Below are 25283 nucleotides of genomic sequence, written 5' to 3' on the forward strand. Positions count from 1 at the left end.
TGAAACACAAAACGGAATAAAATTCATAAGCGCTTAAACATCTTAGGCATTAATTTGAACAGTTTTGCATGGCACAAATGAAATACCTCAGTTCTACAGAGCAGAGCTGCAAGAAACCAAATTATAGTTTTCTCAGAGAAGGGGAATGGAATAAGTTTTTTTCCTTGTTTATGCCTATCAATGGAACATTGAGCACAAGTCATAATGCGTAAAATGTCTTCTTGGACATGAAAATGTTGGAAAGACAGGCATACATCATTAAAGGTGGCTGTGGGTACTACATTTGCAAGCCTTCCTCCCTCAGCATTTTCTCTAGTATGGCTAGGAGGGGGCTATGTACATACAGTGTTCCAGGTATGACCAGAGGATATCAGGAAGTGCAGTAGTTCTAAGACACTTAATTAAAAAAAAAAAAAAAAGAAAAAGAAAAGAAAAAAATGGATTTCAGCTTTTGAGGTCACTTTATCTGCCAGTAGTGCAGTAGTATTCTTCGGGGTGCTGTTCTACTGCATAACCAACTTAGAACCTCCCATTTGTTATTGAAGAGCAGCTCAAACAAGACATAACCCCTGTTGCTGAGATGCCCCCAGAATGCTGGGGTCAGCATTGTTAGTGAGGTTAGACTTGATAGTGAAGCTGTGTTTTCCACTGCGTTATCTGCTTGCTTGAACATCATTTCCCCACACTTACTAAAGCACACTGCTTGTGGATTAAATCAATGCAGCAATTTACTTCCTGACTCCCTAAGATTATTTTACTTTTTTTAAAACCAAAGGACACTGAAAATCAATTCAAAATTGTTCAGCAGCTGCTGAATTTTTCTCTATCTCATGTCTTCACTAATGCTGAGGGGCACCCTCATGCAGCTGCTTATAGAAACTGGGACTTCATCTCACTTCATCTCACAGGTGAGGGATGCTGTATCAGTCCCCGGATATCAACACTGCCGGGAAAGGAAAGATCTTTCAATTCCAGTCTTTCTTAAAGACATGTAGTATATAAAATGTTCCAGCTATATAAAGGGAGGACAACAGGGGCTGCAGCAGAAGTGGACAGGGAGCTGTGTGAGTCAGAAGGGGAAAAGAGGTGCTGGAGTGGCTAAGGACCGACACCTAGCCCCTCTCGCCGCAGGTCTAGCGCCTCCTGGAGCCTCTGCTTCCTCCGAGATGCCACCTCCCCAGCCCAGCCCCAGCCAACTCCAGCAGCCGCCACCGTAGCACGTCCTGCCCCGCCACCCCTCAGGGCAAAGGGGCTGCACAACCGCGGACCCGCTCTGGGCTGTGTCCCCGTCCCTACCTGCAGCTGGGCTCAGCTGGGCTCGGCGGGATGAGGCCGGGCTCGCCTTGCTTCGGCTCCGTTCGCCTCGGCTCGGCCGTGCCGGCCCGAGCACCGCTCGGCTCCGCTCGGCCCCGCTCACTCTGCGGGCCCGGCCCGGCTCCGCCGGAGGCGAGGCCTCGGTGGGCGTGGCGGGAGATGCGGGCGTGGAGCAGAGGGTGGCCGGTGGGCGCCGCGGTTGTCCGGAGGCCTCTCAGGCCTCCCCCGACTCTGGGGAGGGGGACGACATCTCGCGCCTGGTGGGCCAGACGCTGGGCGGTGTCCGCGGGGGACCCGGCCTTGCCCCAGCGGGCCTGGGCTCTCCGCCACAGCCGGGGGCAGCTGGCACTGTCTCCCTCGCGTCCGTGGCGGTCGCGGGCCCCACAGGGCTCTGCGGAGGGGATTGCCAGCCCCGGGGCAGGAGGCCAGCGAAGGTCCAGGGACCTCGGCAGAGACAGTTGGAGGGCGGCGCAGCTGAAGACGAGGTGGCTGACTCTCCAGGTCTGTCCTCGCACCCGGCTCGAAAACACTATTGAAACGGACGTTTAAAGCAGCCCTTTGCTGACTGGTAGGAGAATTCTCTCTGCAAATCACCCCTGGAAGAAAAACTGCATGTAATCTTTTCATTACGAGATGTGGTGAGGGGTTTTAGGAATTAACCTTTGACTCTCCTGCTTTCCTAGTCCGGCGTTTAGGGAGAGAGACAGAGAGAGAGATGTCGTTGAAACCATTCACCTACCCATTGCCCGAAACAAGGTTTCTTCATGCTGGCAGGCATGTGTACAAATTTCGACTCCGGTATGGCAACTTCAGCAGGTATGTGTGTTAAAGCCTAGAAGTCAGCCTGCTGTTTGGTGAGTGCATGTGGCCATGAGTTAATACAGGACCTTAAAACATAAAACACAAGTGGGTAGAAAGTTCACACAGAGCAATCCTTGTGAATAAGGGATATTTCTTGAGAGTAATAGATGAGGATTTAATCTGCCCTCTATGTATTTTTTCCTGTTCAGTAAGAATTGTTTTGTTGCTGTTTAAACTCTTACGTGAAACATAGCTTCATTGTGTTTTGTCTGGGAAGGTTCCAACTCTCTCTTTGTTTCACAGCTCTCCCAATCTCGGTCTCACTGAAAATGCTGCCAAGGAGTCAGAGGTAGGAGCTGAGGCAGGTCCATAGGACCTCAGATAGGTGTTAGGCTGAATAAATCATATGCTTGTTACAGGACTGAGAACATTTCAAGTATGAGTAATAGGGACCTTCCCTGGAGAGTGTGAGCATGAAAAAAAAAAAAAAGAGAGACATAAATGAAAAATGTTCCTCAACCGGCAAAATTTGGTGTAGAAGAGTCATGCTTTTGTTTGAAGTACTCCAAAGAAGCTAGTGACTGTTAAAATTGGACAAATGGAACCTGCTGTTTGTTCAGCTAGTCACACCCAGTTCCTGTCTGATTCCTCTTCAGAGTTGTTCTTGCAGGAGCTCTTTCCCAGGATTTCAATCCCAACCTCGAAACTGACCACCACTTTCAAGTTGTCAGGCTTGATTCTTGGTTTTTCAGGAGCTGTGGCAGTACTGGTGAGCTGGCTTAATGGAGGCTAATCTAATGCTAAATTGCATCTTTGCAACTGTGGAACCAATGGGTGTTCTTTTAATGATGCCATTGCTTTGCATCCAAGCACAAATTGACGGTCGCAACTGATGACTTTTATTGTTGTCATCTTCTTCCTGAGACAGAAGGCCCCTGCCATTACTAAGAAATTGAGTCAAATATACTGCCTGCTTAAAAATGCTCCTTCCTATTATGTAATTTCTAAAAGTCTTCGGAGTAAAGTAATAGCATTAAAAAACTTACTGAAGAAAATGTTAATTTATTTTAATTGATGTGAAGAATTTTTTTTTTCACTTTTGAAAATATTGGAATATATTAGTAGATAAAAAATTGTGTTGAGGAGTTTGTTGGGGCTTAACTGGAGTTCCTTTGTAACTGATTCGGGTCAATATTCAGAGAAAGAGGAGTAGGTAAATGCTATGTGTGTTTTGCTGGAAAAATAAAATGACAGTCTTTAAATTTAAAACTTCTTAAATGTAAAAGCATACCTCCCATTATATAGTCATTCTTCTATGTTAATTCAAGATAAACATACTCATTCACCTAAATTTTTATGAGTCTGTTAGTGCAGTGCACTGTAAAATGGTGGGAGGGAGCAGGGAGAAGGGGAGGAGGAAGAGCAGAATATCTAGAACCTGGTCTTCCATGATTCATGCAAACTGTAAAGTAAGGTTAATTTTTTCCCAAGCCTTCAAAGTGCACTTGACAGTGGAATTGTGATTATGTTTTTAATATTTTTCCTTTGTTTATTTTTTTGGCCTCTCCAGGAAGTGATTCGAGTGATCCTTGGAAATCTTGATGATTTACATCCATTTTCTACAGACCACTTCACTGTCTTTCCATGTATCCTTTCTTTCCTACTCATAAAAGAAACGATTCAATGACTTGTATCTGTTGGGCATTGCATAAGTCAATATTTATGTGTAGGAGTGTGCAGATCTTTAGCTGGAGTAGTACTTTGATCTTTGCAGTTTGTCATTGGCTGAAGGTATTGTGAACATCTCAGGTGTTCCCTTTACCAGAGAACTGATGTGATAAGAGTGTTTTACAGTGTTTTCATCCACACAGCCCTGCATTCCAAATTAGGTTTAGCCTAGAGCTAAATAAAGACATGTATAAATATTAGCCTAGAGCAAATAAAGATGTATATAAAGTGCCAGGAAGACCGCCTTATGCGCTTGCAAGCACAGCTGGTGCATTGTTCCCAAAGGTTCCTAGAATGTCAAGCACTCCTTACAGGCCCAGCAATGCTGGCCCACGGGCAGGGAAGCTCACAGTGCTGTTCTTTTGAGGTCCCTCAAGGTTAAACCACCATGAGCCGTTGGGGATGGAGGCTGGAAGCAAGTGTGAGTCTGTGTTCATGTCTCCACAGAGATGGCTGAGAGAAGCAAAAAGCACCTCACAGAGTAGTAGTTGAGCTAAGATAATTGGAAGTCCAGACAGGCTTTTGAACACAAAAAGCCTGCCGGATTGTCATCCAGTTATCCCGGTCCCCTCTTCAGTGTACATCTTTGAAGCCTCATGTGAAGCAAATGTCATCTGCGCCTAACTGTGTCATTCACCTTACTGTACTCATGCCCCCTCATTCCTGTGGGACCAATCAGCAGATCTTTCCCGTCTTCCCTAAAGTTTGGAGAGACATTGAGCTGCTGTCAGTCTGGCCTGCTGTCCACAGACAGTGCTGTAAAAGCTCTGTGCAATTGCACAACATGGTTGTGTAGAAGCTGATACTTGAATATTGGCATGCTGCACAGATTTTGAGGAGTGTCATTTCCTGGGATTTCACTTTTGATATAATAGTGAAGAGGCATTTGAAATTGGATTATTCTAGCTAGCTGCTGTGCTACAGGCTCCTCCGCTTTGTAGGTGTTTTTTCATCAGAATGCACCAAGACTGGCCTTCACTTATTTCTTCTGCCTTGTGCAACTGGACAGAATTTAGTCATGTCTGCTACATATTCTGCTGATTATTAATTTAATTTGGCAATAATTTGATAAAAGAGATGGTAACCATTAATATTTCTGTTGTAGTTGCTGTTGTGTAATGGGTTAAGAAGTTACTTTCTTGAGGCTTTCGTTGAAGAGGAAAATAATTCAGTCAAATGTTAGTATTTTCCAGTCCTAAAGGTATGTCAGCTTTTGGATCAGATCTGGCATCACCTCCTGTGATTCTGAGTGCCCAGGAGTAATAAACACCTCCAAGGCATTCCTCTCCTGATTATACATATTCTCCTTCTGCATAATGCAGAAGACTGCATTATGCCTCCTATTAGCAGGCAGGAATGAGGCCATCCTCTTTTTCTGTCCAAAGCAGGTCCATCCATATGACAGCAGCGTATTCCTGTTAGAGTCAAGAAGAGAAGGTAGCCAAGAGCATCATAACACAGAAGACACCCAACCCAGCCAACATTATTGGTTTGCTTCTCTAAAGCTCAGCCAGTTCTGCCTGCGTGTTGAGGAATGTTTGGTTCACAGACTTGTATTTGTAGAACTTGGAGTCTATCCACATGCTCAGCCAGCACTAGGCCTGGAAGAGAATTGTGAGCTCAGAAGCCTGGCATGAGGAGTTCTCTTACAGTTGGTGTGTCGGGCTCCTCTCTGTAGTGTGCCACTTTGTTAATCACCAGCTATGAGTTCTTCTATCAGTGATTGAGAGAGAGACAGGGACTACTGACTGGTGATCAGAATCCAAATTTACTACATGTGAGCTACATGTGTTTCTGTACCATTTTTAGGAAGGCTAGTAACTTTTTACTGCATTCTTTGGGTTGAACATCACACAGACTTCACATTTCTACCTAGTTCAATGTTCTTGCCTGTCACCAGTCTTGATCCAGTCTTCTTGTAATCTTCAAAGCTCTGTTTGCTCTTGCCAAGGCATCTTGGTTATCAAACTGCATATGCTAATTGAATCCACAGTACTCTCTCTGTCTTAGCTCCCATACCTTCAAGCCAAAATCCAGGCAATTTCAGTCCTTAAAGGAACTTAATGTATCAATGTTTCATCATCTTCTGTCCCTGGGATGTTAGTTTCTGCTAGCAAGTGTGGACTAACAGTATTCATTTCACCTGTTTCTCCCTGAGATCAGAGGTGAGTGAGGAGTCTTATGTCCAGCACCATTTGTTCTTCCAGGCAGAAGCTGCTGGATGTCAGAACTGTACTCATATGAGAGAATGGCTGTAACTGTGCTGGTTGTCATGTCAGTTATCTTTCTTCCCCCATTTTGAACTGTGAAGTAAGAAATTTAATGATGCTGCTTCCATGAATCCAAATAGTTTTCAGTTTTTCAAGTTTTAAAATAATTTAATTAGGAAGACTGCTGAGGGAAATTTTTATTCATAGCTTTAGAAGAGCCTGGCAGTTTTTTTGTGGGAGGATGTCAGTACTGAAGGCAAACACAGTTATGGGAATAGAACACTATTAATACAGGTGACTGATGGGGAAGAGTGGATAAATAAACCTGGGTAAATGCTTCCTCTAGTGTGTTACTGGTGCGGTTTCACAAGTTCATAGTAACAGGTTGTATTTGCTCCCTTGGGCACATGTGCAGTGTGCTGTGACTTTTGAAGCTTTAGAAGACATTGTCAGGACTCGTGCTCCTTTGAAATGTTAGTGTTGTGTTTTTCTTACCATTCTTCTCAGATTTGAGTAAATGGGAGCGAGTATCAAAGATGAAATTCAAACATGAGAATGTCTGCCTGGTGCCTTATCCCTACATTTGTACATTGTACCTAGAATTGAACTCATTTCAGCCAAACATATCTTATGGTAAGTAACTGTGATTGTGTTTGGGAAATTTCTTGAGACACGTATGATCTATTCCTTGCTTTTCTCTTTTCCTTCGCCTACTGTATCTGAATCAGAGAGACCAAAACTTCATGTGGGATGACTGTACCTTGAGTTTGAAATAGTGCATAACAGGGTGTTCTTTATTGTCTTGTATTGATTTTCTAAAATTCCCTGAATTCCACTTTGTCTTTCCAACCACCACTGACTCTTTAGCTGGTATTTTTATGAAGCAGTGCCCAGTGGCTCCCAACCTTTATTTTGTAATGTCAGTCATTGGGCTGGAGCCAGCACATACATATATATGAGACACATCCCTTCCTTCCTTCCTTCCTTTCCTTCCTTCCTTCCTTCCTTTCCTTCCTTCCTTCCTTCCTTCCTTCCTTCCTTCCTTCCTTCCTTCCTTCCTTCCTTCCTTCCTTCCTTCCTTCCTTCCTTCCTTCCTTCCTTCCGCTTGACTACATTTGTTGACATAGAACATCATTGTTGCTATTTTCCTAAAGAACTAAAGAATGTATTTTTCTAAAAAAAAAAAAAAATTATAGTAATCATGGCAGTAATGTATTTTGTATAATTAGCAAACATTTTCACCTCAATGGTGTCTCATTTTCCAGGTTTTCTGTGAATTCTCTGAACAACTTCAGGCCACAGCTTTCAAACCAGGACATAAGGCCTCCATGGGACTCTACATTTAAACTCCCCTGTTTTGAAAATTGAGTATTCTTACTATTTCCTGTTCTGATGATCAGGCTCTAAACAATTACTGGTTTTTCTAAATGACTGCTTAGCAGATAATGTGGTCTTTATAAAATCGCCAGCTAGTAATTTCTTAGTCTTGCCTATATGCATTCCCTATCAAACATCCCATGTTTGGATGTAAAAACTTATAACCATGGACAGTTCACTCACTTCCCTGTACACTTGCTCCAGTATTTAATTGTCCTATCCAGATAGTTGTATAGCATTGCTGTTCTAAAATTAGAAACAGTGTAAGGCACGGTTACTTTCAGACTTGATATCTCAAATTTCTCTTGGTGGGGATTTTTCTTCAGGGAAATACCTGTGAATCCCATACGTCATACAGCTGGCCAGTATTCTTTAGAGGCTGTGTTCCAGATGTTCTTGTATATTCCATCTGGTACCCAAAGCACAGAGAGATGCTAACTGTTCTTCAGGCCCTTCTTTTCTGAAGACACCTTTGACTTCTTTAAGACAAGCAATTGTCCCATCCCATTAGTATCTGGTGTTTATAGCGAAGAATTCTGGTTCAGAAAGAGATGTATTTGAACATTTTTTATTTCAGTGTATCATACGCAGGTCCAGACTGTTTCACAGTAGTTTGTCTTGCTCTTGGACTAGGAATTGCACTGCAAAGGTGTACTTTTCCATTGGTTAAAGAAAGTCCAGTCTAAATATTCACCAAGTTTAATACCTCTGTTGCAGGTAAAGAAGTAAACAAGGGCAGTGATGAGCTTGTAAGTTGTGCATTTGGTTTTGTTTTGTTGTTTATGTTCTAAGTATTCTTGAGAAGCAGAATATATGCCTTTAGGCAGTGCTGGAGTTCTCCTACCACTAGGAGTTAATCAGTCAGTGTAAAGTGGCATGGAATTCTCACCTAGAACCATCCAAGGGGAGTGAAGTTCTTCTGGCAGTTCTGCTGGGCTTAGAAAGCAGTCCTATATCAGGACCTGGGAGCTGCTGCCTTCAGTTCCATGGATTTTCTGCAAGCCTCAGTGAGCTGTCCAGTGTTTTCTTCACTGGAAGAATCTGTGAGGTTGCTATTGCTGAGCAATTACGTGGTTCCCTAGGTAGTGTGTCATAAACAGCGAAGTTATGCTTATTTGAGAAGTTTTTGTGTAATGACAGCTGAGGGTATGTTTATTTTCCATATAGGTAAGTGTCTGAAGTGAATTAATGAAGAATAATTCAAATCCAAATTCCCCTAAGGAATTTTTCTATCTCTGCATTCCTGCTACTTACTTTTCTTGGCAGGCCTCTGAAAATGGAGGAAATAGGATGTCCTAGAAAGAAATATTATGTTTAAAACTGTTGAGCATAATTCTCTGGCTGACCTCCCAATGCTTGTTTTAGTCCTGAATCCTTTTTTAGTTTTCAGTGTATAAGCAAGAACAATTTTTGCAAAATAATGAATGTAGATTAACAATGAAATTTCTTCTGAAATAGAAAAATCAAAATAAATTGTTACCAATATCAAATTTGCAATGTTTTGAAGGTCAGTAGAAGAAATGAAATGCCAGAAAGTACTGCAATGAAAGAAGCAGTGAAGAGGAGAAGAGTGGATGTCAGAGATGATGCCTCATGCCCACAGTCATATATGGACAGGTCAGTTGACTCCAAAAGAGTCTTCCAGGACACATATTTTTAATGTCTCTTGTACCTTCTGCATGTTTCATTTCTGTGCAATCCTTTGCCCCATTTTTATTCTTCATTTTCTTCCATGGGTAACAGAATCTAAGCATCGTTCCTCATATTGGGAAAGAAGTGGTCCTGTACTTTCCAAGTTCCCATACCATTGACCAGAGCTCTGCCTGTTTAACTCCTCTGTGTTCACATCACCTTTTGAGTCACAGTGAGGTGATAGCTCAGCAGCCAGACAGAACAGTGCAGGCTTGCACACCTGAGTCTAGGACAGCAAGGGAACAACTGGAACCAGTTTTCCACCTGCCTCTCAGCCTGCTCTGTTGAGCCAGCTGATGAATGCCTCCCTCTTGGCTTGAGGCCTTGGAACTTGCTCTTTTCCAAGTGCTTTAAAGTCTCATGAAATTGCACATGTTGTGTGTACACATTAGTATTCTCACATTTCACCATATGTTTCTTTGGTAGCTAAACTTCTCATAGTGATTCCCAAGTAGATCTCTATCTCTGCATTTTACAGAATGGTTGAGGTTGAACAGGTCCTTTCATATCATCAAGTTCAACCCCTTCTGCTCAAGCAGGATCACCCAAAGCAAGTTCCCTGAGGTCTGGACTAGACTCTGCGCGTGGAACCACCACAGCTGTGGAGAGCCACTTGCAGAATCACAGAATCACAAAACTGGAAGAGACCTTCAAGATCATCTAGTCCAACCCGTGCCTTAACACCTCACCTAAACCGTGGCATTGAGTGCCACATCCAGTCTTTTAAACACATCCAGGGATGGTGACTCCATCACCTCTCCAAGCAGACCATTCCAGTACTTTATTATTCTTTCTGTGAAAAACTTTTTCCTAATATCCAACTTATATATTTCCCTTGGTATCCTGTCATTCTGTCAGTTACTGCCTGGAGAAAGAGACCAACCCCTACCTGACTACAACCACCTTTCAGGAAGTTGTAGAGAGGATTAAGGTCACCTCTGAGTCTCCTCATCTCCAGGCTGAACAAGCCCAGCTCCCTCAGCCATTCCTCACAGGGTTTGTGTTCTAAGCCCCTCACCATCCTTGTTGCTTCCTCTGGATGCACTCAAGGGTCTCAACGTCCTTCCTAAACTGAGGGGACAGAACTGGACACAGCACTCGAGGTGTGCCCTCACCAGTGCAGAGTACAGGGAAAGAATGACCTCCCTACTCCTGCTGGCCACACCATTCCTGATACAGGCCAGGGGCCACTGGCCTTCTTAGCCACCAGGGCACACTGCTGTCACCAGGGCTTATGTTCAGCTGGCTGTCAACCAATACCCCCAGGTCCCTTCCTGCCTGGGCCTCAGCCACACTGTCCCCAGCCTGAAACATTGCAGGGGGTTATTGTGGCCAAAATGCAGGACTTGGCACTTGGACTTACTACACTTTATCCCATTGGACTCTGCCCATCCATCCAGTCATTCCGGGTCTCTCTGCAGAGCCCTCCTACCTTCCAGCAGACCAACACATGTTCCCAGCTTAGTGTCATCTGCAGATTTACTAATGAAGGACTCAATACCCTCATCCATGCCATAAATGAAAACATTGAACAGAACTGGCACAGCACAGCCCCCTGAGGGACACCAGTGGTGACTGGTCACCAGCTGGATGCAGCACCACCCACCACCACTCTCTGGGCCTGGCCACCCAGTTCTTAACCCAGCAAAGAGTGCTCCTGTCCAAGCTGTGGGCTGCCAGCTTTTCCAGGAGCTTGCTGTGGGAGACAGTGTCAAATGTTTTGCTCAAGTCCAGGTACACAACATCTACAGCCTTCTCTGCATCCACCAGGCAGGTCACCTGGTCATAAAAGGAGACCAAGTTGGTCAAACATAACTCACCCCTCCTAAACCCATGCTGGCTGGGTCTGATACCCTGGCCATCATGTAAGCGCTGCATATAAACTGCAGTATAAATAAGTGCAATATAAACTGCTCCACTGGGTAGTGAAGTCAGGCTAACTGGCCTATAATTACCAGAATCCTACTTCCCATCCTTTTTGCAAATAGGAATCACATTGGCCAGCTTCCAGTCATTTTGAACCCTACCAGTGAGCCAGGACTGTTGGTAAATGATGGAATGCATCTTCACAAGCTCATCTGCCAGCTCCCTCATCACCCTGAGATGGATCCCATCTGGTCCCACAGATTTATGAAGATCCAAGCAGCTCAGCAGTTCTCTGACTGCCTCCTCCTGGATAACAGGGGGACCATCCATTCTGCTCCCTGACACCATCTACCAACCCAGGAGGACAGTTGTCCTGAGGACAAGCCATCGTCCCACTAAACAATGAGGCAAAGAAGGCTTTAAGCACTTCCACCTTCTCCTCATCTGCAGTTACTAAATTCCCTCTCGCATCCAGTAGAGAACAATAGTTGGTCTTACCTTTCCTTTTACCGTTAATATCTTTGTAAAAACACTTTTTTATTATCCTTTACAGAAGTTGCCAAATTAAGCTTGAACTGAGCTTTGGCCTCCCTATTTTTTCCCTATATGCCCCAGCAGCCCCCTTAAGTGCTTCCTGAGAGATCTGACCCTCCTTCCAAAGATTATACATCCTCTTTTTATTCCTAAGTTCCTTCAAAACCTTGTTGCCCATCCAGGCTGGACATTTGCCTCATCACCTGATCTTTGGCACACAGGGACAGTCTGTTTCTGTGACCTCAAGATCTCTGTTTTGAAGCATGCCCACCTTTCTTGAACTCCTTTGTTTTTAAGGGCTGCTTCCCAAGGAACTCTCTGAATAAGTCTCCTAAATAAACCAAAGTCTGCCCTCTGGGAGGCCAGTGTAAAAGTATTATTGATGTTCCTCCTGATTTCACCAAATATCAAGAATTCTATAATTTCATGATCGCTATGCCCCAAGTGGCCTCCACCACATCTCCCACCAGCCCATCTCTATTTGCAAACAACAGATCTAACATAGTCTCTCCCCTGGTGGGCTCACTCAGCAGCTGCGACAAAAAGTTCTCCTCCACACACACTTAAAAACTTCCTGGACTGGCTCCTTTCTGCTGTATTAAGTTCCCAGCACATGTCTGGTAGGGTAAAATCACCTACAAGAACAAGGGCTGGTGATCCTGAAATATTCTGCAGCTGCGTATAGAGTAAGCTGTCCCCCTCTTCTCTCTGATTGAGTGGATGATACCACACTCCCAGTAGGATATCACCCTTGCTGGCTTTCCCCTTAATTCTAATTTTAATTCCCATTAAAACCATAGGCATTCAACTCCATCATCCTTAATTTCTATATCTATGGCACCAAAAGCCTCCCTAATATAAAGAGCCACCCCTCCATCTCTTCCTATACCTTTCCTATCTCTTCTGAAGAGCTTGTAGCCATCCAGTGCAGCACTCCAGCTATGTGAGTCATTCCACCACGTTTCTGTGATGGCAACTCCATCATAGCTCTGCTGTTTCAGCATGGCCTCCAGCTCTTCTTATTTGTTACCCATGCTGCGTGCGTCGGTATACGTGCGCCTAAGATGGGCTACTGATTTCACCCCTAACTCAGGATTACCAATCTTGGGCATGCTGCCAGACAGCCCAACTGCAGTGTATGACCACAGTTCTAGTTAAAAACGTTTTTCTTGTCTTCAAATTTAATTTCATGTTTTGCATTCTGTGCCCTTTGCCCCTTGTCCTGCCAGAAGACAAGAGGGTTGAAGAGAGCCTGGCTCTGTTTTTCATTCCCTCCCATTAGGTATACATTGGTAAGATCCCACCCAAACCTTCTCCAGGCTAAAAAGCCTCATCTCTCAAAGCCTCTCCACTTAGAAAAAATTCCCCAGTCCCATCATCATGTTCGCATCGTGGCCCTTTGCTAGGTTCACCCCAGTGCATCCCAGTCATGTACTGAGGTTTTCGGTCCAAACTGGGATGGAGGAGCCTCAGCAGCCTTGAGCGGAGGGGAGAGATCACTGCTTGAGGGCAGTGATTTGGCAGAGCTCTGCCTAATTCAGCTCAGGGTGTTGCTGGACACCTTCAGCATGAGGGTACAGGGCTGGCTCTTGGCTAACCTTGGGCTTAGTTCTTGACTACCTCTCAGAGACCCAGTGTTACTTACAGGCTGGTAGGCTTTCTTTTTAGAATGTATTTTTTTAACAGAAGAAAATCTATATCTGTACTGAATCCTCAGAAGTATGTGGCAAAGAAGTCCTGTATCCATGATCAGTCACAAGTGTTCATGTGCACCTTTCCCCTCCCATGTAGAGCCTGTATCTAATAATCTACCTTGTTGCCTTATATCCTGCCCAATTCCCAAATGTGTTTCATTCAGAGATATTAACAAAGTCTGAAGGCAGTTCTTTTCCTGCTCATGCAAATTTAGTCTTTTAATCCCACCCCCATCTCCCTGGCCTGTTTCTACTTACAGTACAAGTGTTGGATATGAGAGGGGAATGAGCCCAGGATTCAGAATGCTTTTTATTTATTTTAGCCAAAGACACAAGTTGTAGATCAATAAAATAAAAGGTCAGAAAGGACCTATTTCATGATCCAGTCTGGCAGTTCTGTCTAGGTCCTGTATCTTGCTGCAGCAGTTATGATTAGAACAATCTGTAAGTCTTAAGTGTATGCTTGAATTCAAAATCAAATTGGTGAGCACTAGCTTTGAGCCTTCTGTCATTTTCTTCCAGTTACACTGTTAGACTGAAGAACTCATTCAGGCTGAGCATTTTCCCTGCCCCAGGAAGGAGTGTAGTTGCTGTAGTAAGACCAGCTCTTTGTCCTCTCTTCTTTCTGGACAAGGTCTTTTGATTCTAAATTCTCTTGAGGGATTGGGGTTTTCTTGGGGTGCTACTGAGTGTTGAGAAATCAGAATCTCTAAGGGCCATTCCCAGTGATTCTGATCACGTTAAGTGAAGCCAGAATGGTTTTTCTGCACGTGCATCCCTTCATACTTCCCCATATGGAGTTTCCTCTGCCATTTTAATGCTCCATGACCAAGTCTTGCAAGATCTTTCTGTGGTTCTTTGCTACCTGCCCTTGTGACCTTGTAGGATTCACAAGCTTTCTCAGCTATCTGCTCACACCCCTTTTCATGTAACACTTCTTCTCTTTAACAGCTTGTTTGTTGTCATAGAAAAGCAGAAGGAGTACATATTTTCATTTTTAAGGAAGACTTTGAAACATGAGTACAAATATAGATTAAGGCTATATATCTTGTTGAGTAGAGTACTACTAAAGTCCTGATTTTTATTGTGAAGTACTTGGAGTAGCTGCTTCTTTTTTGTGACTTTTTGTAAACCCAGTTTTTACTTATCTTCAGAACTGGAGCTGACTGTGTTCACCAGATGAGTAAAGCAGAGCATGGATTTGAAAAGGTAAGCTACAGAATATTTAGAAAGAGACAACAGCACCTATTTAGTCACGGACCTTTAAAAATGCCTGCAGGTAATTTGTCCCCTTTTTCCCTGCAACACCCTCAAAATTTTTGACTCCTCACCAGACTTAGCAAAGGGATGAGTTATATTTTTTTTTTGAGATGACATAAATTTCTCTGACTGTCAAGCTACAAGCTCGGGGGTAAGCTCAGCCTCTGAGAGGTGAGCCTGAGGAGTGTCCTGCCTTTTCTCCAGGACTCCAGTCCTCTGTCATGTCACGTAGCCCTCCATGGAGAAGTCCACAAAGGGCCAACATTGGGTGCTGGCATCTTGACACTGGCTTTGCTGTGTCTGAGTGGCACCATGTGCCACTCCCCACCAGTGTCCCTCTCTCTGCTGATGGCCATGCAGGCATCACCCTGTTCCTGAAAAAGTGCCATGCCTTTTCTCACTATGGCATCAGAAGGCAGATTCATGACAGGATTGTTGCAGAGGGGTTGTCTTTTGCTCTCTAAAGCCACTGTTCTCCAAAGACCTTGTTAGGAGAAGAAGATTCTTTCTCTTCTAGCCCACAGGCTCTAAGGCTGCTCTGAGAGAGCTGCTCTTAGGTGCACCCTAATGCCTGTGTCCTCCTGGCTGTTGCACATCCTCCCAAGATGCACTTCATCTATTTTCTGGATACCCATTCTAAATTTAATTCAAATCTCTACCACACTATCACCTTCCTGGCTTTTCCCCCCTCTCGAACTCTTTGGAAGAGAGATTTTTCCAAGGAGGCAAACACATTTCTTGGGTTTGCCCACAAAGGAAGCCCAAAATTTTCTTTCAGAACAAGGTTTTTTGGTAGGTTTGTTGAATTTGCAGGATAGGATGAAGACTGCCTGATAACTACTTGGGAGCATTCAGTAAAGAATAACTTCTCTAAAACAAGCAGGTTTATTTGTCTCTAAAACTTGTATCCTTTTTTTTTTTCCCCCTCTGCTTACCTTTGCAGTATTAGTAACAGGTCTCTACCCATGCCCTCTCTGGCTTCTTTCCTCGGGTACTCCAAACACTCCATTGGTGAGATAAGGGTCATCTTCTGACAGATGGCTTTTTATTCCCCACTTTGCCTCCAGAATTCCTCCATTGTTTGTACAGTTTTCAAGACTCTTTTCAAGAGTCCTTGAAAGCTAGAGCTCCGAATTAGCAGCTTGGACCCTGAGCAAGAGTATGACAGGTGGCAGAGGTCACTCTAAGTTCCTCTTGTGTTAACTGATGTGGGAGGGCATGTCTTGAGCGCTTTCCAGGTAAATTGGAACTGTGATGCAAAAATCAATTCGGCAAATACCAAGCCAGGTGAGAAGAACCTTCTCTGGAACAGCTGCTTGTAGCATCATGACTTGTCCTCAGAATTGCACTAGTCGAGGCACTGTTATGCTGAGAGGGATGTCTGGACACAAACTGTTCTGTTGATGATCGTCAGATCACGTGTCACGAGTACTGTGGGAAATCATGGGCAGAAGTCCTCTTCCTAACATGCATTTTTTGAAAATGAAAGCCAAATATTTCTGTGACATGGTTTCTGTTTGGGTTTTGTTTTTTTGGTTTTTTTTTCTTTTCATTCCAGATTAGAAGAAAGATTAGAGTTTAGGATAAAAACGTGTCCGTGCTCCTGTACTTTATCGGAGCTTTTCTGGTCATTCTTCCAAGGGTCTTTCTCAGTTTATCAACAGTGTATGGTTTTGGTTTCAAATCCACCCGGTATTTTATAATGCTTCTCCAGAAGGGAAGGGTCTCGTTAAACAGGAATGAATCTGTCTACATGGTACGTGTGGGATTGACTTTGGCATGTTGTATTCAGAATGAGGAGCAAAGAAGTGCCACAGGCACATGACTGTTCCATGGATTGCATTTTCAGCTGTCATCCAGGTGTCTCCCAGGCCTGTGGTGGTGACATCTGGTCAGTATGAATGTGGTCAAACCTGCATGTCTTTCCACTTACACAGTGCACCAGTGAAAGTCAAAGAAAGGAAGACATGCTCAGCCTGTCACTCCAGAGAATTCTCATAACGTAGTTAATGGTCTCAAACAAAACTACCAAGATCTCAGGCCATCAGAGGGTTGGAATTTTGTGTTAACCTGAGCTTAGATATGGCTTCTGGGGACATATTAAGTGATGGCCTTGGCAGTGCTGGGTTAGCAGCTGGACTCAATCTTACAGGGCTTTTCCATCCTAAATGGTTCTGAGATTAGTGCAAGGGAAACACCATCAGGAAACACTGTTTTAGGGTTTAATTTCTTATAGAAGCTTACCTGCTGATTTTGTTGTGTTTTTATATGCTTATTTTGTTTTTTGTGGTACTTTGTGTTGTTGATCACCTTCCTAATAGGTATTCCTGGCCTACCTCTTGCTTCTGGCACTTGGAATTTTTGTCCCTTCCAAGTGAAGTCTGTGTCCCAGGAGTGTGTCTTAGAAGGGCTAATGTCCAGGGCCTGCACTGTCCAGGGGCTGTTGTTTCCCACAGCTCTTCTGTTCATGTTTTTTGAAATCTCTGCCTATTCCATAGCTACTGTTAGTTCACTGTCTGTCTTCTAGAAGAGAAGTCTTCTAGATGAATTACAGCTTTATGTTATGTACTGACAAAGGAGGTGTAAAAATACTTTGGTGAAGAAAGTCCTCATCATAGCAGAAAAAAATTCCCAAATGAAACCATGCAACAGAAAGTGTAGATCTTGCTTTTTAATACTTTCAGGAAGCAAGCTAACAAAAATCTCTGTACAATAGAATATAGAATTATGTAACAGTTTTTGGGTTCCTTTTCCTTTTAGATTTCCTCCAAAGCAAATGAGCTTGAGTTTAGCCCAGCATCCCTTACTAAAGACTATGACCAACTGAGTTTCTGTGAGTAAGGAATTAATTCTTGGATTCCACTGAGTTTAATTCCTCTGGGTACACAGGGAGTACATAGAGAGCGAGGTTGTGGTTTTGTTCTTGTTGCTGTTTCTTACAGGGAAGCCTGTGGAGTTTGGCCTTGAACAAAAAACAGTAGCCAGTCAGGCTGAGGGTGCAGTGCAGCTGCTGCAGCAAATGGACCAAACAGAAAAGAAAGGAAACATGAAGTCAGAAGGAAGAGGTCTTTCACATTTCTGGAGAAGGTACTAATCCTGCGCTGATGAGCAGAGGCAGTCCTGGCTCTGTCCAAGCCTGTGTCAAAGGCTGATTCTGGCAGTGTCAGGTTGTTCTCCATCATTTTGAGATATCTTTTCTGTGGTTAAATGAAAGTGTCCCAAGGCAAAAAAAAAAAAAAAAAAAAAAGGATGTCACTTTACCTCATGCATTCCCACTAAATGTTCCTCTTCTGAGCTATCTTCAGGAAAAACTGCTGATGAGAGAGGGTCACTGAACCTCCATCACAGCCCTTATACAAAGTAGCTTTACTCAGCTGACGAGGGGCCAACTAAAAGGGTCATCCTGGATGGACCTTCAGCCCCATTAAGGTGCTTGTGACCTTTATTTGGCCACTGCGCAAATCTGGACATTGTAACTCTGACTGCCAAAGGCACCATTTTAAACGGAAATCAGTGTCACTGTGCCGACACCTGCTGGCTGCACAAAGGAGTTCTCTCATGCTGCTGAGGCAGGATCCTGTGAGTTCCGTCCATCACTGTGCAGCACCAACTGCATATTGGCAGCTGCTGGTTTTTTTTAGTTTGTTTTTTTTTAAAAATAAAATTCCTTGTTAATTGTAACATATGCCGTTCCTTTAATAGTTAATTGTTTCCTCCATTTTTTCAGTTTCCCTCTGTATTAATAGTTTTGTACTGGCGTTGTGTCTTTCTTTTGGGCAGAAACTAGCTTTTTCCCTGTTTTCAGAGAAGTATTTTAAGTCTAATATGCTCTTCTTGTTGTTATTGTTTCCCCAGCATCATCTTTTCACCGCTACAGCATCTTTTTGGTGGAAAAAACTGACCTGGAACTAGTAATTGTTGGAAAGACAGATTTGTAGTATGAATATTGGGTTGCAGTTTCTTTGGTAATTCAGCTTTTTACATTGCTTGTCTCAGCTATTAAGTGCTTTAAATGAAATTTTACTTTGCTAATGTTTTCAAAGTAACATTCTGAAGATGTTGGGTTAGAACATGTTGGGTTTTTCTTCACATCTTAGAGGTTTTGGAATAGAGCAAGAAACTTTAAGATTTTGATCCTTCAGTGTTACGAATTGTGAATTTCACATTATGTGTATTCTAATAAAGCAAGCATCAGCTTGGAACTGTGTGTTATTTTTATCAGACTTACCACGCAGAAGATACTCTTTCCCTCCAAGAAGAAGCAGAGGTTTCTAGTATTAGATAGATTCCAGTACTATGCTTCACACCATTAAAAAGGTCAAAATTATGGATAAATATTTCGCATTAGAGATTGCCACTGCCCTACAACTTAGGTAGTTATTTATGTATTCAATATGTAATGGGATGAGGTTGGAATTTAAGATTTCAGACATGCCAAGGCCATGCTCAGGTAGCTTTTTGCTGCCATACTTATGCTTTATAAATGATCTATCATTCTTGAACCACCCCCTGAGCTGGGTAGCTGGCTATAGGTGACTCTGCTTGGGCAAGGGCTTGGGCCAATGGCCTCCAGAGTTCTCTGTCAGCCTTGGCCACAGTGTGATGTGATGAAGCATTTCCTGAGAGAGCTTCTTTCACTTGTTAAACTGTCTTGACTCATGAGTGTTTTCTCAAATCTGCCTTTGTGACACTCTCCCCTGTCCCCCTGAGGGAGTGGGTGAGCAGCAGGATAGGGGGTCACCTGCCAGCCAGGGCCACCCCCTCCCACCCCTGAAGGGGCTGCAATCTGCAGAGAAGACAGGGGAGCTCAGGCAAAGCAAGAGGCCACACTGTTCACAGACCCTGTTACCCTGTGCTTGGCTAGTGGCATCCAAGTGTGACTTGCAGCTGTAATGAGCTCTCTTGCATATTGGACTGACTCAAGGCAAATTCCAGGAGTGCTTGTCAGCAGTACTGTGCCAGAAAGAAGAGCGTGGCCTTGCTTCAGTCTGAGCCCATAGCTTGCCAGCAGTGCTCAGCTGAGGCAAGAAGGCACCAAGTCATCCCAGTCCAGCTGCTTTGCCTTGCCTTGCTTTGCCTTGCTGTTCTCTGCCACAAGGAAGGCAGAGTCTCTCCATGAGTTCTAGACTGTTTGCTGAGTATCACCTGCTGGAATGTGCCAGCTGCCTTTGTTGATGGAGAGGTAAGTAGGGCGGAAGGCTGACTCTGTTTTCCCTTTGTCTCACTAAACGTGGTTGCCATGGTGGATGCCGTTTTGAAAGGGGGGAGTAGTCCTCCATTTTGAGATTGTCTTTGTTCCTGTGGAGTTTGTGGGATTTAGCAATTTTATTCTCACCAGTAAGGAGAAGTGAAATATGAGTAGGTATAAATGGATTATGTCTACTGGACCTCATCTCGACATGCAGTGAACTGCATGGTTTTTGAGTTTTGTCACATGCACCTGCACAGGACAGAGGGCTGTGGATGGCCCTCTCAGCTGCTCAGCAAGAAGTGAGCAGCAGTCATCTCAGGGGAGACCACGGGGACAAGTGATCACCTCACAGGACTGCAGAGACAAAAGCCCCCTTGTCTCTTCCCTCCCTGGCTGCCCCATGGCTGCTCTTTGCCATCCTGAGAGCCAAGCGCACTCCTCTGGGTCTAGGACTAGTGGGAGGGATGTGGACCTTGTGCTGGCATAGCTGGACGTCCCCTGTGTCATGCTGCTGGGGAACTTGGTGTCATTTCTGGGCCTACCAGGCTGCCACAGCATCCCTATTTCTCTGTGGAACAGCTCTATGGAAGGGAAGAGGTTTGGAGTCCTTTTGTCCCCATGTCTGACTCAGTGTCATGGGGTGCTAGAGCTCAGCCTGTAACAGCCACATAAGGGCCTCCCCCATGTCCCTACAGCTGGACATACCAAAAATGGTGACATGGAGTGGTGCTAGCTGGTTCCAGTTGTGCTTGGAGGGGTCATATACCAACATAGATACCTCTGCCTCTGTTGTGTTTGGTTGTTATCAGGGCACTCCACCATAGACTTCCCTCAGCTGTGGTTTCAGTTCTGCCTTTGCCCTCAACATGGGCACCCCCAGGAAAGGGGGGAGAAAAACTGCAGGTGAGGGAGGAGCAGTGGCTGTGGGACACTGTGGGGTGAGGCTGGCTCTGGTCACCACATTGTCCCTCCAGCACTGGACGCTGTTGCCAGTTTGGACAGAGCAGGGGGATGGCTCCCAGCATTTCTGTTTCCATGTACAGGCTCTTGGGGAGGGGGACTGGATTCCTCACCAAAGCTGGTGGGAAGGAAAGGGGAGTATTCTAGACTGCAGCTGATCCTCAGGCCCTCTCCCCTGACAGGGCATTTCGGGCACGGTTTAGGCTCCCCTACACTGTGAGGTGCAGGGAAGCAGAGAGGCAGCTCCCAGGCCCCATGGCACGGATAGAACTCTGTGGAAAGGGGGAAGCTGCATATCCACTGCAGCTCCCTGGAAAGGGCTTGATGGTGGGGTCCCATCCCCATCCCATCTTGAAGACTCCCAACTGCCACTGCTGCAGGAGTCTGATGACTGTCAGTGGAAACAGTTCTTTCCAGGCCCTGCAGCCTATCTTTCCCCTTGGGGACCACCACACTACAGGTGCTCTAGTCCCTTCATTTCTTGCTCCCCAAGAACTCCTGGAAGACTGCTCCCTCCAGTTATTCCTGCAGCCATCCTTGACCCCACAGCTGTGGTCCAGGCTGGAAGTGCTCATCACCTCAACTCTGGGAAGTCCCTTCCCCCAGGATGAGACCAGCAGTGTTGAGGGGTCAAGGGATATTGCCATCAGCTTTCCTCCTTCACTCTCTTACCCCCTCAGAACTTTCCAAGTCCATGGCCCAGCTCTCCTGCAGGTTTGCCATATCACTGGCTTATATACCTGTGGCCCATCAGTGTAGCCATCAGTGGTATGGTTGGGAGGTGACAAAGAGGCATGGGACCAGTGCACAGCCTGGGGGCACAGAGAGCCCAGGCATGAAGCCCTGTGGTGGGAATAGGGCTTGCCTGCCCTGTGAGAAAAACAGCCACGTTGTTGTGAAGCTACCTGGCAGCGCAGAGCAGGTGGCAATGTCTGTTCTATGCAGGGCCAGATATGCCAGGCACAAGTAAGGGACATTCCTATCAGGTCAGTGGATGCAGTGCATGGCCAAGTGACACGTCCACCCAAAAGCGGGGAAGAACAGAGGCCTCAGTTCACCTATATCATCCTGATTGTCAAGGTGCTGCTGCAGCCAAGAGGGACTGCTCCTGCATGCAATGGAATGACTTTGCTCACAATTAAATTTCCCCACCACTCACAGCCATACTTAGAGGATACTCCAGCTCACTCCAAGTGGGAAACCTCAGAGCCCTCCCCTAAACCTCAGTGCCAGCCCCACTGGCTGCCGGGGCCATTAGCACCAGCAGAGCTGCCCAGGCAGAGCCAGCCTGAGGAGACATCTGAGCCCACATCTCTCAACAGTCTATTCTGCCTGCTGCTGCACCCACTGCTGCACACTCTGGGCCTCACTGCTGGAACTATGCAGTCCTCTCGCTGCTGCCTTCTCTCCCTCCTCCTCTACCTCTTCCTCGTCCCTGGGACATGGGCAAACCTGGAGGGTAAGTGGGACCCATGACTCATACACATCTACCTTCATGGGATTCCATAGGGGAGAGGCTTCCTGCTCCCCACCCACCTTGGGCACTTGCTTCCTCACTCCTTCTTGTCCCCTGGCTCCCCAGCAGCGATGCAGCCACCACAGGTGGGTGCAGGGGATGGGAACTGGGGCTGCAAAAGTTGTAAGGGGCTTATGGGGGGACCTATGGATCCCTGCAACCTTTACTTTCCTTGGCCCTCTTCTCCCAGTCCCATCTCCTCCCTGTCAACCCTTGTCTCATGTAGGGGCCTTCACTCTCCGGCTGCTCCAGACTACCACCTTCCAAAACACCTCATTTACGGACATGGAGGGACTGGGCCTGCTGGAAGATATCGAACTTGGTTGTCTTGATAAACACACATGGTCCATCCACTTCCGCCAGCCCTGGGTGCGCCCAGCCCTGCCCTACATTGACTGGGACACCATTGAGAACCTGCTTAAGGTCTATTTGCAGAAGTTCAACCATCTGATCAACGAACAGGCCACGCAAAGGGACGTCCCCTGTGAGTGCCCGGTCTTCATTTCATCACCTTTCTGAAAAGCAGCTGGGAAGTGGGGAAGGATATGATAGTGCTAGCACTGTATAGGAGACACTGACCGTGTCTGCAGGAAGGCAATCCCAGCCCCTCATGCAACCTCTCTCTCCTCTCTGCCCCACCAGACCCCTTTGTGGTTCAGTGCATGGCAGGCTGCATGCTGTACCCCAACAGAACCTCCCAGGCCTTTGCCTATGTGGGTTACAATGGTCAGGATTTCCTCAGCTTTGACACAGAGAACATCATGTGGACCCTCTCCCAGGACACCCAGTTGTCACGGTATGTCCAGTCATTTCTCCAGAACTACACTGCCTTGAATGAGCTGGTGGAAATTATTTTCAATGATACTTGTGCCGATGAAATTGAAGTGTTACTGCACCATGGGAGGGCAGCTCTGGAGAGACAAGGTGAGATGACCCTGACCCTGCAACAGCCATCCCAAAGCCCCCCATACTGGGGCCCAGCTGTGCCCCACCGGGGCTTGCCTCACCTCTTTGCTCTCATTCCCCAGAGTTGCCTGTGGCCACGGTCTTCGCCCGCACCCCCAGCCTAGACCAGCTGCTGCTTGTTTGCCATGTCACTGGCTTCTACCCCCGTCCCATCAGCGTGGCCTGGCTGCGGGATGGTCAGGAGGTGCCTCCAGGCCCAGCACTCAACACCAGCACCATCCTGCCCAATGCTGACTTCACCTACCAGCTCCGCAGCGTCCTGGCCGTGGCCCCCCGTGATGGGCACAGCTACATCTGCCGTGTGCGCCACCACAGCCTGGGCACCCGCAGCCTTCTCATCCCATGGGGTAGGTGCCACCCACTGGTGATGAGATGGGGGTCCTGAGCCACCCTGCCTCACAAGATGGAGCAAAACCCAGAAAGTTCATGGCAGATTCTCCTCATGTTTCCCAGGGAACTCCGAAGTGGTGCTGATCACAGGGCTTGTGGCCGGGCTGCTTGCAGCCATGGCCGTAGTTACCATGTCAGTGCTTTGGGTGTGGAGACAAAGGTGAGTCCCTGTCTGTCCCATGGAGAAGCAGTGAGAGAGGAGGGGAGGAAATTCCCAGGGGATTTCTGCACTGAGCAGCAAAGCTCTTGCTTTGGCCCTGCCAGATGCTGTCTGCACTCCTACAAGGTCTCTGCCATGGAGCATCCAGCTGTCCCCCTCTCATTTCAGAAAGTACCAACAGATGGAGGAATCAGAGCCCAGAAACTCCATCCTGAGCAAAGAAGCTTAGCTCAGAGGGACCCAACAGTCCCCATTCCCTCCTACGACTTTCACAGCAACAAGAACTACCTTTTTCTGCTTCACCGAAGTTCAGGGCATTGCCAATTGCAAGACTAACTCAATCCAGAGATGCACAAGAAAAACTTGGCAAGAGAAACGTGAGCTTTTGACTCACGTGAATTTTCTAAAGAGACACAAATTCAAGTCTGAGACCTCCTCACTTGTTACACGTGATCCTCTCTTAGCTTGTGGCACTGACTAGTCCACCCACTGATGTTCTAGGACACCTCAGTGCCCAATGGCAAATTCTTCTGGTTTTGCTTCAGTAACAGTTTGTCAGAAGGTGGAAAGCTGTCCCTTTCTACTGTCACTTTCTGTTTTGTTTTTTTTCCTAAAAATTGCCTTTATTAACCATATTCCAGAAATATTTGTGCTGAGACTGAACTGTTCCACACAGACTAACAGAACCTGGCCAGCAATGGCTTTACAAAGTGCTGAGTAACACTGAAACTGTGGTGTGGCAGGTGCAGATGTGTATGAAATTAAAATAAACCATTCATATTTTCACTAAGATCATGTGCCTTTCCTTAGCAGTTGAATGGGCTTGAACATGTAGTTTCAAAAGGTTTGGTTTCACTGGACAACTTCCTGCAAAGTTTCCCAGAGTAAGTCTGGCAGCTGTATACGAGCCAGAAAACCTGGCTGGCTTGTGGCCATATCCACAGCATATCCAATGGTGTTTGTTCTCCCCGGCCAGAACCTGGAAACAACATTGGTGGGATGAGGACTGTGTTTCCCTAGCAGCCAGACTCATCTGCTGGCATCACAGAGCTCAAGGATTTCTTTGCAAGAGAAGTGACACCAAGCCTCTCCCAGCCCCCACTGACTTGGGACAGACAGGTGAAAGTTTTAGGTGTGGGTGTGCCCCCCCTGCAGCCTGGATACCCACAGGGCAAATGGGGCAATTCCACTCCCAAGCAAAGTGGAACATCCTGAAGCACTCATGGGACCAGGCAGACCTGGAGAGCAGGTGCAGCCAGTGAGGAAACCTGCTGAGGAAAGCTATTCATGTGAATGACCTCCCAGGAGACCCTACAGTACCAGACCAACAAACACCTGGTACCAGGAGGTGTCTGCAAGTATTTTCTCATATCCCCTAAGAGACCTTACAATAACATGCCCCACCCAGGTAGTTTTAGAGGGCTCTTAAGGCCCCTCATCACAGCCCAATGCAGCAGTTGCTGCTGCTTACCCACCCACCCAGTATGGCACCCAAAGGCACTGCATCTCTGTCCATCCCACCTCAACTCACCCAGGTGAGACTTGGGGGTTACATCCATCACCTCCAGGGAGATTGCAAGGACCAATGTCACCTGTGGGGTCTTTGAGGACCAGTGGCCACATG

General features: G+C 46.0%; 2 protein-coding genes across 2 annotated transcripts; both read left to right on the top strand.

Moving 5' to 3' along the window:
- The first annotated feature begins 2029 nt into the window (after window positions 1–2029).
- On the top strand, window positions 2030–19097 carry MAJIN (membrane anchored junction protein). The gene is made up of 10 exons (XM_062500619.1): window positions 2030–2130; window positions 2419–2464; window positions 3686–3761; window positions 6561–6686; window positions 8148–8179; window positions 8938–9047; window positions 14371–14425; window positions 17237–17309; window positions 17419–17563; window positions 18332–19097. The coding sequence occupies exons 1-10, from the start codon at window positions 2030–2032 to the stop codon at window positions 18375–18377; spliced, it is 810 nt and encodes a 269-aa protein (XP_062356603.1). The 3' UTR covers window positions 18378–19097.
- Window positions 19098–21566: 2469 nt separating this feature from the next.
- LOC134048678 (antigen-presenting glycoprotein CD1d-like) lies at window positions 21567–23888 on the top strand. The gene is made up of 6 exons (XM_062500603.1): window positions 21567–22086; window positions 22370–22627; window positions 22786–23067; window positions 23172–23456; window positions 23563–23659; window positions 23828–23888. The coding sequence occupies exons 1-6, from the start codon at window positions 21567–21569 to the stop codon at window positions 23886–23888; spliced, it is 1503 nt and encodes a 500-aa protein (XP_062356587.1).
- Window positions 23889–25283: the final 1395 nt, after the last annotated feature.

The sequence above is a fragment of the Cinclus cinclus genome, chromosome 12, assembly GCF_963662255.1.
Source record: "Cinclus cinclus chromosome 12, bCinCin1.1, whole genome shotgun sequence".
In the NCBI taxonomy this organism is placed as follows: domain Eukaryota; kingdom Metazoa; phylum Chordata; class Aves; order Passeriformes; family Cinclidae; genus Cinclus; species Cinclus cinclus.

Bases quoted from the DNA above. Each gene is read 5' to 3' on its own strand.
- LOC134048678 (XM_062500603.1), top strand. From the start codon at position 21,567: ATGCAGGGCCAGATATGCCAGGCACAAGTAAGGGACATTCCTATCAGG. The intron at 22,628-22,785 runs GTGAGTGCCCGG...CTGCCCCACCAG, and splicing joins CACGCAAAGGGACGTCCCCT to ACCCCTTTGTGGTTCAGTGC. The intron at 23,457-23,562 runs GTAGGTGCCACC...CATGTTTCCCAG, and splicing joins CAGCCTTCTCATCCCATGGG to GGAACTCCGAAGTGGTGCTG.
- MAJIN (XM_062500619.1), top strand. From the start codon at position 2,030: ATGTCGTTGAAACCATTCACCTACCCATTGCCCGAAACAAGGTTTCTT. The intron at 2,465-3,685 runs GTAGGAGCTGAG...TGGCCTCTCCAG, and splicing joins ATGCTGCCAAGGAGTCAGAG to GAAGTGATTCGAGTGATCCT. The intron at 3,762-6,560 runs GTATCCTTTCTT...CATTCTTCTCAG, and splicing joins CCACTTCACTGTCTTTCCAT to ATTTGAGTAAATGGGAGCGA.